The sequence below is a fragment of the Bufo bufo genome, chromosome 8, assembly GCF_905171765.1.
Source record: "Bufo bufo chromosome 8, aBufBuf1.1, whole genome shotgun sequence".
In the NCBI taxonomy this organism is placed as follows: Eukaryota; Metazoa; Chordata; class Amphibia; order Anura; family Bufonidae; genus Bufo; species Bufo bufo.
This window is the reverse complement of record NC_053396.1, coordinates 56232247-56248763: the sequence shown is the minus strand read 5'-3', so window position 1 is coordinate 56248763 and position 16517 is coordinate 56232247. Positions and strand designations below refer to the sequence as shown.

Here is a 16517-nt window from a genome sequence, read left to right as displayed (position 1 = left end):
ATGAAGGAGAACAACCTGTACTGGGTGGCCACGCTACTAGACCCCCGGTATCTTGCTCCTTTTCCAAGACTGCTTACCAAGAGCTGATCTACAAGAGCATTGGAGATATTCAGGAGATACTCAGGAGGTAATCTGGAGGTGGATACAATCTAAACAAGTAAGATTTGTTTGTTTAAAATCTTTCCCCTCTTTACAATGGCAGACCTGGTTCTGTGCAGGAATTGTTGTGCTTTTATTTCAGGTTCCACTCTTCAGAGGTTTGGATACTGTCTGATCTGTAGACAGCTCTTCATAATGCAGCAGGAAATTACCTTTTTGAAATATGCGATTTTTAAATTAACCACTAAACAAACTCAGGCTGAGAACATTGCAATGCCACTGCCACAGAGGCCCCCTAGAATTGGAAGATGGGTTACTGTAGGTTCTGGTAGACTGAGAGTTGTGGATAGAAGGCATGTCCCACAGTCTGTGGCTCTCCATAATTCATTTGCAGCACTTTCAGAGTGCAAGAGCAACATGGAGGATGGCTCAAGTACAGTGGGTGAGAAACAATCATCTCCCATGCCTAAAGTATGTAAGACTGCAGCCAAAGACAAAAAGGAGAAGGTGAGGATTGATAGTAAGCAGCTGTTGGTGGGCGATTCCATCATAAGAGGTTTGAAGTTTGAGGAGAATGGTGTTGTGAGATGTCTCCCTGGTGCTACCGCTAGCAGGGATAGACGACGAATCCTTAATATTGTTAGGCAAGCAAAGCAGGAAAAGGAAGTGGATGTTATTCTCCATCTCGGGACAAATGATCTGGCTTGCAATGAGGTTTCAAAGGTGAAAGAAGCTTTTCACACACTTGGAAAGGATATACGGGATGTTGCATCAACTGTTTCATTCTCTGCAGTTTTGCCTGTGCATAACCTTCAGCATGACAGGAAGATGCGCATTAAGGAATTCAATGTATGGCTTGGTGAATGGTGTCTGAACCAAGGGTTTGGCTTTGTGTCTCATGTTAGCTCTTGTTGGAATGGAAAAGAACTGTACAAGAAAGATGGTTTGCCTCTTTCTCTCAAAGGAAAGAATGTTCTCGGTGAACAGTTCCAGGTATTTGCTAAGAAGCATTTAAACTAGGAAAGGGGGGCAAAAGAGTCATAATCCAGCAGTCCAACTGCCCCCCGGAACAATGCCACAAGAGGCCAGTAGCACAAAGGTTAAGAAATGACAAGCTCAGAGTCTTGTCTACAAATGCTTGCAGTCTAGGGAATAAGATCAATGAACTTGAGGCTATAATGGCATCTGAGAATATAGATGTAGTGGCTGTTACTGAGACGTGGTTCAAGGGGAGTAATGACTGGGATATATCAATACCAGGGTTCTCTCTATACAGGAAAGACAGAGAAGGCAAGAAGGGGGAGGGGTGGCCCTGTATGTGAAAGATAACATAAAATCTAATTTGATACAAGTTAGCGAGAACAATTTAGAGTCAGTTTGGGTTACCGTGCAGCTTGATAATCATAAGGTAACTCGTGTAGGTGTGATATATAGACCACCTAGTCAAGTCAAAGAATTAGATGATCTACTAGTTGAAGAAATAGCTAAAATGACATTGAAGGGGGAAGTTATCATTATGGAAGACTTCAATCTTCCAGATGTAAACTGGAAAACCAAAATAGCTAGTTCTGCCAGGTACAGATATTCTAAATTCCCTACTGGGATTATCTCTACAGCAAGTAGTGGAGGAGCCAACCCGGAAGGAGGCCATTTTAGATTTAGTATTCACAAATGGGAATTTGGTATCTGATATTACTGTAGGGGAAAGCTTGGGATCTAGTGATCACCAGTCAGTGTGGTTTACTATAAGTACAGTGACTGAGTCACACCACACAAAAACAAAAGTTTTTGATTTTAGAAAAACAGACTTTTCTAAAATTAGATTAGTGGTATACAAGTCACTATCAGACTGGAACAGTTTCATTGGAGTCCAGGAGAAATGGGACTACTGGTGGCACTATTGAAGGCAACAGAAAATTGCATTAGGCTTGTCAGTAAAAGCAAAAAAGGAAGAGACCACTGTGGTACTCAGCAGAAGTGGCCAAAATCATTAAAAACAAAAAGATAGCATTTAGTAATTATAAAAAAAAACAAAAAACGAGGATGACAGACAAATTTATAAGATTAGGCAGAGAGAGGCCAAACAAGTTATAAGAGCTTCCAAAGCACAGGCAGAAGAGAAATTAGCTCAGTCAGGGAAAAAAGGCGAGAAGGCATTCTTCAGATACATAAATGAAAAAAGGAAACTAAAACAAGGAATTACCAAATTAAAAACAAAAGAAGGAAGGTATATGGAAGAAGATAAAGAACTAGCTGACTGCCTCAATGAATATTTCAGTTCAGTTTTTACAAAGGAAAATGAAGGAGAAGGACCTCAGTTAGGAAAGAAGACTAATGAATCTTTTGATGCATGTGTCTTTACAGAGAAAGAGGTTCTAAGTCAGCTGTCTAAAATTAATACAAATAAGTCACAGGGGCCTGATGGGATACACCCAAAGCTATTAAAAGAGCTCAGCGGTGAACTAGCAAAACCATTAACAGATTTATTTAACCAATCACTGGCAACAAGAGTTGTCCCAGAAGATTGGAAATTAGCAAATGTTGTGCCCATTCACAATAAAGGTAGTAGGGAGGAATCGGGCAACTATAGGCCAGTAAGCCTGACATCAATAGTGGGGAAATTAATGGGAACCATACTTAAGGAGAGGATTGTGGAACATCTAAAATCCCATGGATTGAAAGATGAAAAACAGCATGGGTTTACTTCAGGGAGATCATGTCAAACTAATCTTATTGATTTTTTTGATTGGGTGACTAAATAATAGATGGAGGAGGTGCAATAGACATCGCTTATCTAGACTTTAGTAAGGCTTTTGATATGGTCCCACATAGAAAGCTTATCAATAAAGTGCAGTCTTTGGGCTTGGACTCCCATATTGTTGAATGGATTAGGCAGTGGCTGAGGGACAGGCAACAGGGGGTTGTAGTCAATGGAGTATATTCAGACCAAGGTCTTGTTACCAGTGGGGTACCTCAGGGATCTGTTCTGGGACCCATATTGTTTAATATCTTTATCAGCGAAATTGCAGAAGGCCTCGATGGTAAGGTGTGTCTTTTTGCTGATGACACAAAGATTTGTAACAGGGTTGATGTTCCTGGAGGGATACACCAAATGGAAAAGCACTTAGGAAAACTAGAGGAATGGTCAAAAATATGGCAACTAAAATTTAATGTTGATAAGTGCAAGATAATGCACCTGGGACGTAAAAACCCAAGAGCAGAATATAAAATCAGTGATACAGTCCTAACCTCAGTATCTGAGGAAAGGGATTTAGGGGTCATTATTTCAGAAGACTTAAAGGTAGGCAGACAATGTCATAGAGCAGCAGGAAATGCTAGCAGAATGCTTGGGTGTATAGGGAGAGGAATTACCAGTAGAAAGAGGGAGGTGCTCATGCCGCTCTACAGAGCACTAGTGAGACCTCATTTGGAGTATTGTGCTCAGTACTGGAGACCATATCTCCAGAAGGATATTGATACTTTGGAGAGAGTTCAGAGAAGAGCTACTAAACTGGTACATGGATTGCAGGATAAAACTTACCAGGAAAGATTAAAGGACCTTAACATGTATAGCTTGGAAGAAAGACGAGACAGAGGGGATATGATAGAAACTTTTAAATACATAAAGGAAATCAACAAGGTAAAAGAGGAGAGAATATTTAAAAGAAGAAAAACTTCTACAAGAGGACATAGTTTTAAATTAGAGGGGCAAAGGTTTAAAAGTAATATCAGGAAGTATTACTTTACTGAGAGAGTAGTGGATGCATGGAATAGCCTTCCTGCAGAAGTGGTAGCTGCAAATACAGTGGAGGAGTTTAAGCATGCATGGGATAGGCATAAGGCCATCCTTCATATAAGATAGGGCCAGGGGCTATCCATAGTATTTAGTATATTGGGCAGACTAGATGGGCCAAATGGTTCTTATCTGCCGACACATTCTATGTTTCTATGGTATAAGCAGAAAGTGGCGGAAATGTTACCAAATTACCGAAAGTCAGAAAGGATGCAGCAGTTCAAAACCAAACAAAAAAATATGCTTTACACAGCTTATAAGGGGGATGTCACAGCACAACGGGAATCTAACTGGGGAAGAGGTGAAAGTAATCCTCCTCCTACCACGACCATGGCGGCAAGGACAGGACGCTTTACAGATGTGTTGTTGATGGAGGACATGCAGAGCTTTTTCAGTCCTACACATCGCCACAGCCCTTCGGGATCCAGCCTTAGAGAACGTCTTGACCGACAGGTAGCAGACTACCTCGCCTTAACTGCAGATATCGACACTCTGAGGAGCGATGAACCCCTTGATTACTGGGTGTGCAGGCTTGACCTGTGGCCTGAGCTATCCCAGTTTGCGATAGAACTTCTGGCCTGCCCCACTTCAAGTGTCCTGTCAGAAAGGACCTTCAGTGCAGCAGGAGGCATTGTCACTGACAAAAGAAGTCGCCTCGGTCAAAAAAGTGTTGATTACCTCACCTTCATTAAGATGAATGAGGCATGGATCCTGAAGGGACTGACAGTGGTGGATACGTTTGACTAACAAAAGGCCTTATGACAAAAGGCCTTGGCCTCAAAATGGTCCCCACGCTGCTGTATTTAATGTCTACATACCGGATGACTTTCGTGAATTCTCCGCCACCAACTAGGGTTCAAGCCACAATGTTTTAGTCACCTTTCTGCCTTGAAAACATCAATTTTTTCGGCCGCTGCTACAACAGCGGCTGCAACAGTACCATTATTTTTCAGGCATGTGTACATGCCTAATTTTTCTGGCCTCTGGTGCTGCACTGTGGCTGCAAAAACAAAACAAAAAAAAAGGTACATACAAGTGTCAATTCCCCTTCGTGATCGTTACCTTGTTGTGGTGAAGGGGCTTGCGTATCACAATGAAGCGATCATCACCTCTATGAGTGTGTTGACAATGTTGCCACACCCCAGATGATAAGGCCGTTGCTTCATTATGATCAGACCAAAAGCGATCGTCTGGATGATTTTTAATAGAAAAAACATTTTTTTTTTTTTTTTTAAGTTGTATGGGTTTTTAATACATAAAATAAAAAAATCATAATAAAGTCTCTTAATAGTTTATTAGAAATAATGCAGACAATTTAAAAAATCCAAGTTTTTCCGGTCCTGATCTTTATTCACCAAAATTATTCAGAGTATATACAGAATACAGTGGCACTGATTCCCACTCTTCCCCAGTTGATTTACGCGTTTCGAACAATGATGTTCTTAGTCATAATCAAAGGTATTTGACCTGCTATAATTTTAAATAGGGTCCATCCTGGCTTTCCCAACCCACAAAAGGAGGGGTTTGGGAGAAAAAAGGTGGGGGTGGACTCGATCAGCAGCACGTGAAACACCTGTTCAAACAGACATATAATATCCATTTTAGTGATACAATAAAACAACTCCTGCAAATTAGCACAACCAAAATAGCCACAAAAAACACACATATTACTTCAGGCAGCCCCTCTAATAAAGGCACATTACATCCTACAATCCTGATATACTGGGGTTAGATCCTATTTGGATACCTGTGGATGCTGTGCCCATATCGCTGCAATGTAAAAAGTCCACAGAGGCACCAGGTTCATGCTTTGGTTTAGCAATTTCATAACAAAACATACTTGTGTGTCTGATTCCATCCATTGTCAGCAAAGCCGCATAATGTGGACCAGGTTGAAGGAAACCGAGCTTGGGTCCATAGCTAACTTAGCATATGAAACCAGCCTTATATATTAAAAATTATTATAATTCTGCTCTGGTTCCCGTATTCCCTAAGGTAACATTAGTTGGCTATGATTTCAGGTAGAATACCTAATAAAAATAATAAAATTAAAACTTGCGAAATTGAAATCTCCACTTGGACCAATCACGCATGAAAAATGTTGTATTTCTTAGGATGGGACCAGACACACATCATGCATGAGAAAATGCGAATATATAAATATTCAGAAAACCAGGTATGAACATGTCACATTTTATTTTTGTTTTTATTATCTAAGTGTACCTATAGGGTATCCCTTTGGGTGTTCTTAAATGTCGCACTAATATCCCTGCAATGTGGCCATTTGGTAATATAACATCCTATTCCTACTAGAATCCCGAATCTTTATAATAGATCCCCCATATGTATCTAATTTGATCCACCATGAAACGCATGGTGTGAGCTAGGGGGAAGAAATCCACCCTGATTTATAGATTGTATTCTCACTCTAACTTTTTACTCCTCGCTCCAAAGGATCATATATGTGTTGGACTTACTAGTGTAAAGAAACTCCTTGTATGGGTAAAGCCCAAAATTTAAACCTCACACAGGTCTTTTTATGCGCATATATTATAAGTGTGTCAGCCAAACTGCGCTAATGCAGGAATCATATCATAAAAACAAAAAGAGAGGGAAAATATATGTATAAAAATTATAATTATATATATATGAATATAAATATAAATATAAAAATAAAAACTGTGCTACATGCTGACTTCAGTATAGATACATTAATTCATTCCTGAAGTTAAGACCTTGTGCAGGGGCGTAGCTAGAAATGCATGGGCCCCATAGCAAAAAAAAATTATGCCCCCCCCTGTGCCATCCACAGATCCCCCTCCCCTAAATAGTACCATCAACAGATCCCCCTCCCCTAAATAGTGCCATCCACAGATCCCCCTCCCCTAAATAGTGCCATCAACAGATCCCCCTCCCCTAAATAGTGCCATCCACAGATCCCCCTCCCCTAAATAGTGCCATCCACAGATCCCCCTCCCCTAAATAGTGCCATCCACAGATCCCCCTCCCCTAAATAGTGCCATCGACAGATCCCCCTCCCCTAAATAGTGCCATCCACAGATCCCCTCCCCTAAATAGTGCCATCCACAGATCCCCCTCCCCTAAATAGTGCCATCCACAGATCCCCCTCCCCTAAACAGTGCCATCAACAGATCCCCCTCCCCTAAATAGTGCCATACACAGATCCCTCTCCCCTAAACAGTGCCATCCACAGATCCCCCTCCCCTAAATAGTGCCATCCACAGATCCCCCTCCCCTAAATAGTGCCATCCACAGATCCCTCTCCCCTAAACAGTGCCATCCACAGATCCCCCTCCCCTAATCAGTGCCATCAACAGATCCCCCCTCCCCTAAACAGTGCCATCCACAGATCCCCTCCACTAAACAGTGCCATCCACAGATCCCCCTCCCCTAAACCAGTGCCATCTACAGTATCAGGTGCCTCTCTCCCCCCATGTGCCAGTATCAGGTGCCAACCCCCCCCCAGGTGCCAGTATCATGTGTCAACCCCCCTCCCCCCATCCCCTCCCCCCATGTCCCAGTATCAAGTGCCCCCCGCTCCCCCCATGGCAGTAACAGTCGGGTATTAAAAAAATAAAAATAAACACTTCTACCTCCATGTCAGCGATGCGATGCAGCCTCTTCCTGTGTCCCGCCCTGTATGTCCATATATGGAGTCAGTGCTTGTATTTCAGAAAAGTTTCTGCTGGGATTCAAACCAACTACCTTCTGTATCAGAGGCAAAGCATCTAACCACAAGACCATAAGAGATGCCTTGCTGCTGACTGAAAAAATATGAGACTTCTACTGTTATAGCTGGCTAAGTGTACATCTACAGTCATGTGAAAAAATTAGGACACCCTTTGAAAGCATGTGGTTTTTTGTAACATTTTTAATAAATGGTTATTTCATCTCCGTTTCAACAATACAGAGAGATTAAAGTAATCCAACTAAACAAAGAAAACTGAAGAAAAGTCTTTTCAAGATCTTCTGTAAATGTCATTCTACAAAAATGCCTATTCTAACTGAGGAAAAAGATAGGACACCCTTGCCCCTAATAGCGAGTGTTACCTCCTTTGGCTGAAATAACTGCAGTGAGACGGTTCTTGTAGCCATCTACCAGTCTTCGACATCGGTCTGAGGAAATTTTACCCCACTCCTCAATGCAGAACTTTTTCAGCTGTGAGATGTTTGAGGGGTTTCTTGCACGTACAGCCCTTTTCAAGTCACCCCACAGCATCTCAATGGGATTCAAATCTGGACTTTGACTTGGCCATTCCAGGACTCTCCATTTCTTCTTTTTCAGCCAATCTTTGGTTGATTTACTAGTATGTTTTGGGTCATTGTCATGTTGCATGGTCCAGTTCCGCTTCAGCTTTAATTTTCTAACTGATGGTCTCACATGTTCTTCAAGCACCTTCTGATACACAGTAGAATTCATTGTGGATTCTATGATGGTGAGCTGACCAGGTCCTGCTGCAGCAAAGCAGCCCCAAACCATGACACTTCCACCTCCATGCTTCACAGTTGGTATGAGGTTCTTTTCTTGGAATGCTGTGTTTGGTTTACGCCAAACATGTCCTCTGCTGTTGTGTCCAAATAATTCAATTTTGGACTCATCTGTCCAAAGAACATTATTCCAGAAGTCCTGGTCTTTGTCAACTTTATCTCTGGCAAATGTCAGTCTGGCCTCGATGTTTCTCTTGGAAAGCAAAGGTTTCCTCCTTGCACACCTCCCATGCAAGTTAAACTTGTACAGTCTCTTTCTGATTGTTGAGGCATGTACTTCTACATCAACAGTAGCCAGAGCCTGCTGTAGTTCTCGAGATGACACTTTAGGGTTTTTGGAGACCTCTTTTAGCATCTTGCGGTCTGCTCTTGGGGTGAACTTGCTGGGGCGACCAGTCCTGGGCATGTTGGCAGTTGTTTTGAAAGCCCTCCACTTGTAGACTATCTTCCGGACAGTGGAATGGCTGATTTCAAAATCTTTTGAGATCTTTTTAAATCCCTTCCCAGACTCATAGGCTGCTATAATCTTTTTTCTGAAGTCCTCTGACAGCTCTTTTGCTCTCACCATGGTGCTCACTCTCACTTCAACAGTCAGGAGCACACCAAACTAAATGTCTGAGGTTTAAATAGGGCAAGCCTCATTCAACATGCAGAGTAACGATCTACTAATTATGTGCACCTGGTGTGAGATCTGAGCCAATTTAAGAGGGAATACATGTGAGGGTGTCCTATCTTTTTCCTCAGTTAGAATAGGCATTTTTGTAGAATGACATTTACAGAAGATCTTGAAAAGACTTTTCTTCAGTTTTCTTTGTTTAGTTGGATTACTTTAATCTCTCTGTATTGTTGAAACGGAGATGAAATAACCATTTATTAAAAATGTTACAAAAAACCACATGCTTTCAAAGGGTGTCCTAATTTTTTCACATGACTGTATACACATGACAGCTGCTCATATATAGAGATATAGCAGAGCTGAGTGTGCTGGGAAAGCTGTCATATAGAGATATAGCAGTGCTGGGTGTGTTGGGGCAGCTGTCATGTGTATAGATGTACACTTAGCCAGCTATAACAGTAGAAGTCTCATATTTTTTCAATCAGTTGCAATGCCTCCTTTATGGCTGTGAGGGTAAATGCTTTGCCTCTGATATACTGATACATTGGAGGTTATGAGTTCGAATCCCAGACACATCAGGAGACTTTAGAATACAGTAAGCGAGGGGGCCTGAACATTAAGACTGCTGCTGTGAAGGGGCCCTGAACATTAAGACAAGAATCGATATTTAACTAACTTGAAAATAAACTGTCGGGCCCCGAAGCAGCTGCTTCCCCGGTAGTTACGACACTGCCTGGCTGCCTCTGTGTAGTGTCTGTGTGTGTTAATAAAAAAACTGAATGTGGTCCGGACGGGCCCCCAGTGACGTACGGCCCATTAGCCACTGCTATGGTTGCTATGGCGATCCCTACGCCACTGACCTTGTGGATGTCTGGTATTGAGTCTCCAGATCCAAAAGGCTTCCCGTAAGGCTAGTTTCACGCTTGCGGCAGGACGGATCCGACATGCTGTTCACCATGTCGGATCCGTCCTGCGGCTGTTTCGCCGTGCCCCCGGGCCGCCGCTCCGTCCCCATTGACTATAATGGGGACGGGGGTAGAGCTCCGGCGCAGCACGGCGGTGCACGGAGAAAGCCGCCGGACTAAAAAACCTGACATGCAGTAATTTTAGTCCGGCGGCCTTAAGCCGTGCACCGCCGTGCTGCGCCGGAGCTCCGCCCCCGTCCCCATTATAGTCAATGGGGACGGAGCGGCGGCCCGGGGGCACGGCGAAACAGCCGCAGGACGGATCCGACATGGTGAACAGCATGTCGGATCCGTCCTGCCGCAAGTGTGAAAGTACCCTAAGAGGATTTTTTGTTTTATGTTGCCTCCTCTCAATGGCAATGTGACACGTTCAAATTCGAATGTACTGAAAGTGTCAATGCTGCGGTCATGAACATTAATAAAGTGATTGGCTGCATTCGATACTCCTGTTGTTTTTCCCCTGTGCTTTCTCCCCTTTTTTGTTGCAGACATGACGTCACTCAAACTGGCATCGTTCAATGTTAAAGGCTTTAACTCACCAGAAAAGAGGTCCCAAGTGCTCTACCATTTCCACCGACAAAGAGCCCAGATTGTTTGTTTTCAGGAAACTCATTTCAAGCACGGTAAGGCTCCTGCCATTCGTAACAAGTACTACACCTCCTGGCACTTTGCGGATAATCCAGATAATAAGTCAAAAGGTGTCGCCATAGCGATACATAAATCTCTCCCTCACCAGGTGCTGGGCTGTGTGATTGACCCTGGGGCTCGATACATTATCCTCACACTTCTGATAGGGGGTCGGGAATTTACTCTTATTAACGCCTATGCCCTGAACCAGAATCAGGTCTCCTTCCTAGTTGATTTAATTGATAAGGTCCTGCCCTTAATTCGTGGAACGGTTATTTTTAGTGGGGATTTTAATCTTACTTTTGATTCCACACTCGATAACTCCTCGGGACGGGCATCCCTTTCCTATGCGGCCATCAAAAAGGTGAAACGAGCACTGTTGCAGCTGCAACTACTTGACCTATGGCGCTTGAAGCACCCTTCGGATAAAGACTACACATTTTTCTCTGCCCCGCACTCTTCCTATAGTAGGATAGACTACATCCTGGTCCAACAATCCGCCCTGTCATGGCTAGACTCCACTTCTATTGGCAACATTTTGTGGTCTGACCATGCCCCGGTGTATTGCTCCCTCACGCTCCCGTTCTTAACGATTGAACGAATCCCTCCTCCTTGACACTGTATGCGTAAAGGACCTTACTGACACTGTTGCTAATTTTGTATCTGATCACGCTTCGGACCCCACACCCCTCCCTACTCAATGGGAAGCCCTCAAATGTGTTCTCAGGGGGGTCCTCATTAAACATGGTTCTCGCCTTAAGAAAGAAAAAGCTGCCTCTCTCAGGGCAGCTCTGCAAAAGGTTGCTTCCTTGGAACTGGCCCACAAGCAAGCCCTCTCTTTGAGGTGCTCCGCGATCTCCATAATGCACAAATGGATGCGCGTCATCTATTGGACTCCTCCTACAAACGGATAGTTTAAACATGTCGTAGCAAGTTCTACGAATACGGCAATAAGTGTGGCAGCTTGTTGGCTAGGGCACTTAGGGGTCACATTGCTGCTTCTCATATCCCAGCAGTTAAGAATTCCCGGGGACAATTGTCACACACGACGGAGGACATTTCCTCGTCCTTTCAATCCTTTTATTCTGATTTGTATAATCTACCCGGCTCTTCTGGCAGGGAAACTGATGCGTCTCCCTACGCACTGAGTCGATGCCCCACGCTGTCTGCCGAACAAGCTGCCAGCCTGGAGTCGCCTTTCTCAGAGGAGGAGCTGAAGGAAGTGATTAAATCCCTCCCGGGTGGTAAGAGCCCGGGTCCTGATGGGTTCACCGCTGGTTTCTTTAAATCTTTTTCGACTATCCTTGCTCCCTTTCTGGTGAGGGTCTTCAATGCGGTATCTCTTCAATGTCCCTTTCCCTCCCAGTCCACTATGGCCCACATTGCAGTTATTCCTAAGCCTGACAAGGACTCCCACTTGTGTACCAGCTACCGCCCCATTTCCTTATTAAACGTAGACTTAAAAGTCTACGCCAAAATACTAGCCAATAGACTGAACGCCTTTCTACCTTCTCTGATACACCATGACCAAGTGGGTTTCATCCCGGGGAGGGAGGCTCGCGACAACACTCTTCGGACATTAGATATTATTCACCACGCAAAGGTCTCCAATACCCCCCTTATGATTTTGTCCCTAGATGCGGAGAAAGCCTTCGATCGTATATCTTGGCATTCTCTTCGCTCTGTCCTTTCCAAATTGGGCCTGGGCCAAACTTTTCTTGGGAAAATACTTAGTCTTTACCACCAGCCTTCTGCTAGGGTTAAAATTAATAGTACCCTCTCCCCTCCTTTTTTAATCCGCAATGGCACGCGCCAAGGATGTCCCTTATCTCCTCTTCTGTATGTTTTGGTGATGGAACATCTCCTTTCTGCGATCCGTGCCAACCCGGACATATCTGGGGTCACGATTGGCTCTGTGGAACATAAGTGCGCGGCCTTTGCGGATGACCTTTTGTTATACATCACTAACCCCCACGTCGCCCTCCCGTCCCTACTTCGTGAGGTTGCACTTTTCGGTAAATGGACGAACTTTAAAATCAACATGACCAAATCTGACGCACTGAACATATCCCTACGTCAAACATTAGTCTCGCTGCTTATATCCTCGTTCCCATTCAAGTGGCCACCGGCGGGAATTAAATACCTGGGTGTTAAACTCCAGTTCCCCAGTTTTATTAGTCAGGCTTCTGGCATTAGTATACATACATTTGAGAGGTTTATGTGTATTTTTTACCCTACACCTTTCCTTCTGAACTGTTCTAGTCCCTCCTTCCATTCCTCCCCCAGTCCCACTACCTTGCCCCCAGTCTCTATCTGCACTATCTTCCCCTCCTATAATGTAATTTCCCTCCCCCCAGTCCCTAGTTTAAACACTCCTCCAACCTTCTAGCCATCTTTCTCCCCAACACAGCTGCCCCTTCCCCATTGAGGTGCAGCCCGTCCCTACGATAGAGCCTGTAGCCAATAGAGAAGTCGGCCCAGTTCTCCAGGAACCCAAACCCCTCCTTCCTACACCAGTTTTTGAGCCACTTGTTAATCTCCCTAATCTCCCGCTGCCTTTCTTGTGTGGCCCGTGGTACAGGCAGTATTTCAGAAAATACTACCTTTGAGGTCCTTGCCCTAAGCTTTTGACCTAAATCCCTGAAATCATTTTTAAGAACTCTCCACCTACCTCTAACTTTGTCATTGGTTCTGATATGGACCATGACCGCTGGATCTTCTCCAGCCTCTCCCAGTAATCTGTCAACTTGATCCGCAATGTGTCGAACTCTAGCGCCAGGAAGACAGCACACTGTTCGGCGATCACGGTCTTTGTGACAGATTGCCCTATCTGTTCCCCTAATAATGGAGTCTCCCTACATCATCTAAGTTATCAGCCTCCAGCACCAAGTTATTATACTGGATGACCATTCTTAGCGTTCATGGCGGTTTTGTATTTAAATTTTTTTTATCTTTTTTTATATTGTTCTTACCAATTTATTGACTATTGTATTCAGCGTGTAATAAATTTTAAAAGAATATCCCTATGTGATTCCAAGTGTATGAATGCCCATCTACATTACAAATTCCTTTAAATGTAAGGATATGCACATGGGAAAAAAATACATGCCACCACACCAGTACATACTAAATGGTAAAACACTGGGTAACACTGACATGGAAAAGGTCCTAGAAATTTTAGTGAACAGCAAACTAAGCTGTAGAAACCAGTGTCAGGCAGCTGCTGCCAAGGCCAATAAAATAATGGGTTGCATCAAATGGGGCATAGATGCACATAATGAGAACATAGTCCTACCACTTTACAAATCACTTGTCAGACCACACATGGAGTATTGTGTACAGTTCTGGGCTCCTGTGAAAAAGGCAGACATAGCAGAGCTGGAGAGGGTACAGAGGAGGGCAACTAAAGTAATAACTGGAATGGGTGGACTACAGTACCCTGAAATATGATCAAAATTAGGGTTATTCACTTTAGGAAAAAGGCGACTAAGGGGAGATCTAATAACTATGTAAGAAATATATCTAGGGTCAGTAAAGAGATCCCTCCCATAATCTATTTATCCCCAGGACTATGAGTGTGATGAGGGGACATCCACTGCGTCTGGAGTGGAGGAAAGAAGGTTTGTACACAAACATAGAAGAAGATTCTTTGCGGTAAGAGCAGTGAGACTATGGAACTCTCTGCCTGAGGAGGTGGTGATGAGTTCACTAAAATAGCTCAAGAGAGGCCTGGATGTATTTCTGCAGTGTAATAATATTACAGGCTATAGCTACTAGAGAGGGGTCATTGATCAAGTTAGTCTGATTGCCTGATTGGAGTCGGGAAGTATTTTTTTCCCCTAAAGCGGGGGAATATGGCTTCTACCTCACAGGTATTTTTTTTGCCTTCCTCTAGATCAACTTGCAGGATAACAGGCTGAACTAGATGGACAGATGTCTATTTTTCAGACTTATAAACTATGTTACTATGTTACTATATAATGCATGAAGCTTCCAAAACAGGCAAGTCAGGATTGATCAAAGGTCCTCTTTAAGGCTGAGTTCACATCAGCGTTCAGCCTTTCCATTCTCCTGCTTCGTTATAGGAACAGGAGAACAGAAAGGACGGATTCAGCACATAACTGAGCCGAACAGAGCCTACGGACCCCATAGACTATAATGGGGTCCATTAGGTTTCCGCTCAGAAGATGATTTTGGAGCGGAGACAAAAGTTGTGTGTGCAGGACTTTTGTCTCCGCTCCAAAATCATCTTCTGAGCGGAAACCTAACGGACCCCATTATAGTCTATGGAGTCCGTAGGCTCCGTTATGTGCCGAATCCGTCCTTTCCGCTCTCCTGCTCCTATAACAGAGCAGGAGAACGGAAAGGCTGAACGCTGATGTGAACTCAGCCTAAGTATGTTTGTCTTCACACCATATGCAATGCTATGATGAAGGATGACAGGCGTTCGTCTGAAACCCTCGTCTGAATTGCATGGCTACTAAATTACCGGTAACACTTTATGGACTTTTTTGTTTTATAGGATGTTTTTTTTTCCACTTTTCAATTTATTCTTTCTGCTGGTCAGAATTTTAATTCATTTTAATCAGATTTTAAAAAAAGGTAAATAAAAATACCAGGGAAGGAGAAAACAATGACAGAAAACAATGTTTTGTGTATGAAGCCAACAAAATTGTTCCCAGGAGTCTACTGTTGAGAAAAACAGACAGTCAGGGCTTGTATTTTTTTGATGAGGTCATTGGCATATTAGTGATGTAGAGAAGGTCCTCCACTGAAGATATACAGACACTGACTGCAATTACTAAATATCTATAAAGTGAGTTTGTAACTTACTGGTGACTTCTCTTGTTTTGAGCATTTGTGCCTGGATCTTGTTTCTCTTTTCCAGAATTACCTTCTGTGTTTTGAAGTTCAGGTCCTCGAAATCTGTCCAGAAAGGAATCAGGTCTTTGTTCTTGATCATGCAGGCTTCTGTGGGCCCATTCTCGTAAGACCACTACTAAGCGCACTATCCTGAGAACAATTAACAGACTGCTTAGTTGTTGTCAGCATCACAATAATCATGTATATGTAAAGGAACTTAATTAAACCTAATTAAAGGTAATATGGTACCCATAGGACAGTGCATGTGGTGGTTATTAACATCTATACACATATGTATATATATATATATATATTAATATTTATATATATATATATATATATATGTACAGTATATATACAGTACAGACCAAAAGTTTGGACACATCTCATTCAAAGAGTTTTCTTTATTTTCATGACTATGAAGGCATCAAAACTATGAATTAACACATGTGGAATTATATACATAACAAACAAGTGTGAAACAACTGAAAATATGTCATATTCTAGGTTCTTCAAATTAGAAACCTTTTGCTTTGATTACTGCTTTGCACACTCTTGGCATTCTCTTGATGAGCTTCAAGAGGTAGTTCCCTGAAATGGTCTTCCAACAGTCTTGAAGGAGTTCCCAGAGATGCTTAGCACTTGTTGGCCCTTTTGCCTTCACTCTGTGGTCTAGCTCACCCCAAACCATCTCGATTGGGTTCAGGTCCGGTGACTGTGGAGGCCAGGTCATCTGGCACAGCACCCCATCACTCTCCTTCATGGTCAAATAGCCCTTACTTTCAAAGTTTTCCCAATTTTTCAGCTGACTGACTGACCTTCATTTCTTAAAGTAATGATGGCCACTCATTTTTCTTTACTTAGCTGCTTTTTTCTTGCCATAATACAAATTCTAACAGTCTATTCAGTAGGACTATCAGCTGTGTATCCACCTGACTTCTCCTCAATGCCACTGATGGTCCCAACCCCATTTATAAGGCAAGAAATCCCACTTATTAAACCTGACAGGGCACACCTGTGAAGTGAAAACCATTTCAGGGGACTA

General features: G+C 43.1%; 1 protein-coding gene across 1 annotated transcript in view; it reads right to left on the bottom strand.

Moving 5' to 3' along the window:
- LOC120978048 (cyclic nucleotide-gated olfactory channel-like) overlaps positions 1-16517 on the bottom strand; it is a 332263-nt gene that overhangs the window by 195708 nt on the left and 120038 nt on the right. The window contains exon 3 of the mRNA XM_040406287.1: positions 15443-15622. Within this exon, the coding sequence (XP_040262221.1) occupies positions 15443-15622 (180 nt within the window). The remainder of the gene's footprint in view (positions 1-15442; positions 15623-16517) is intronic.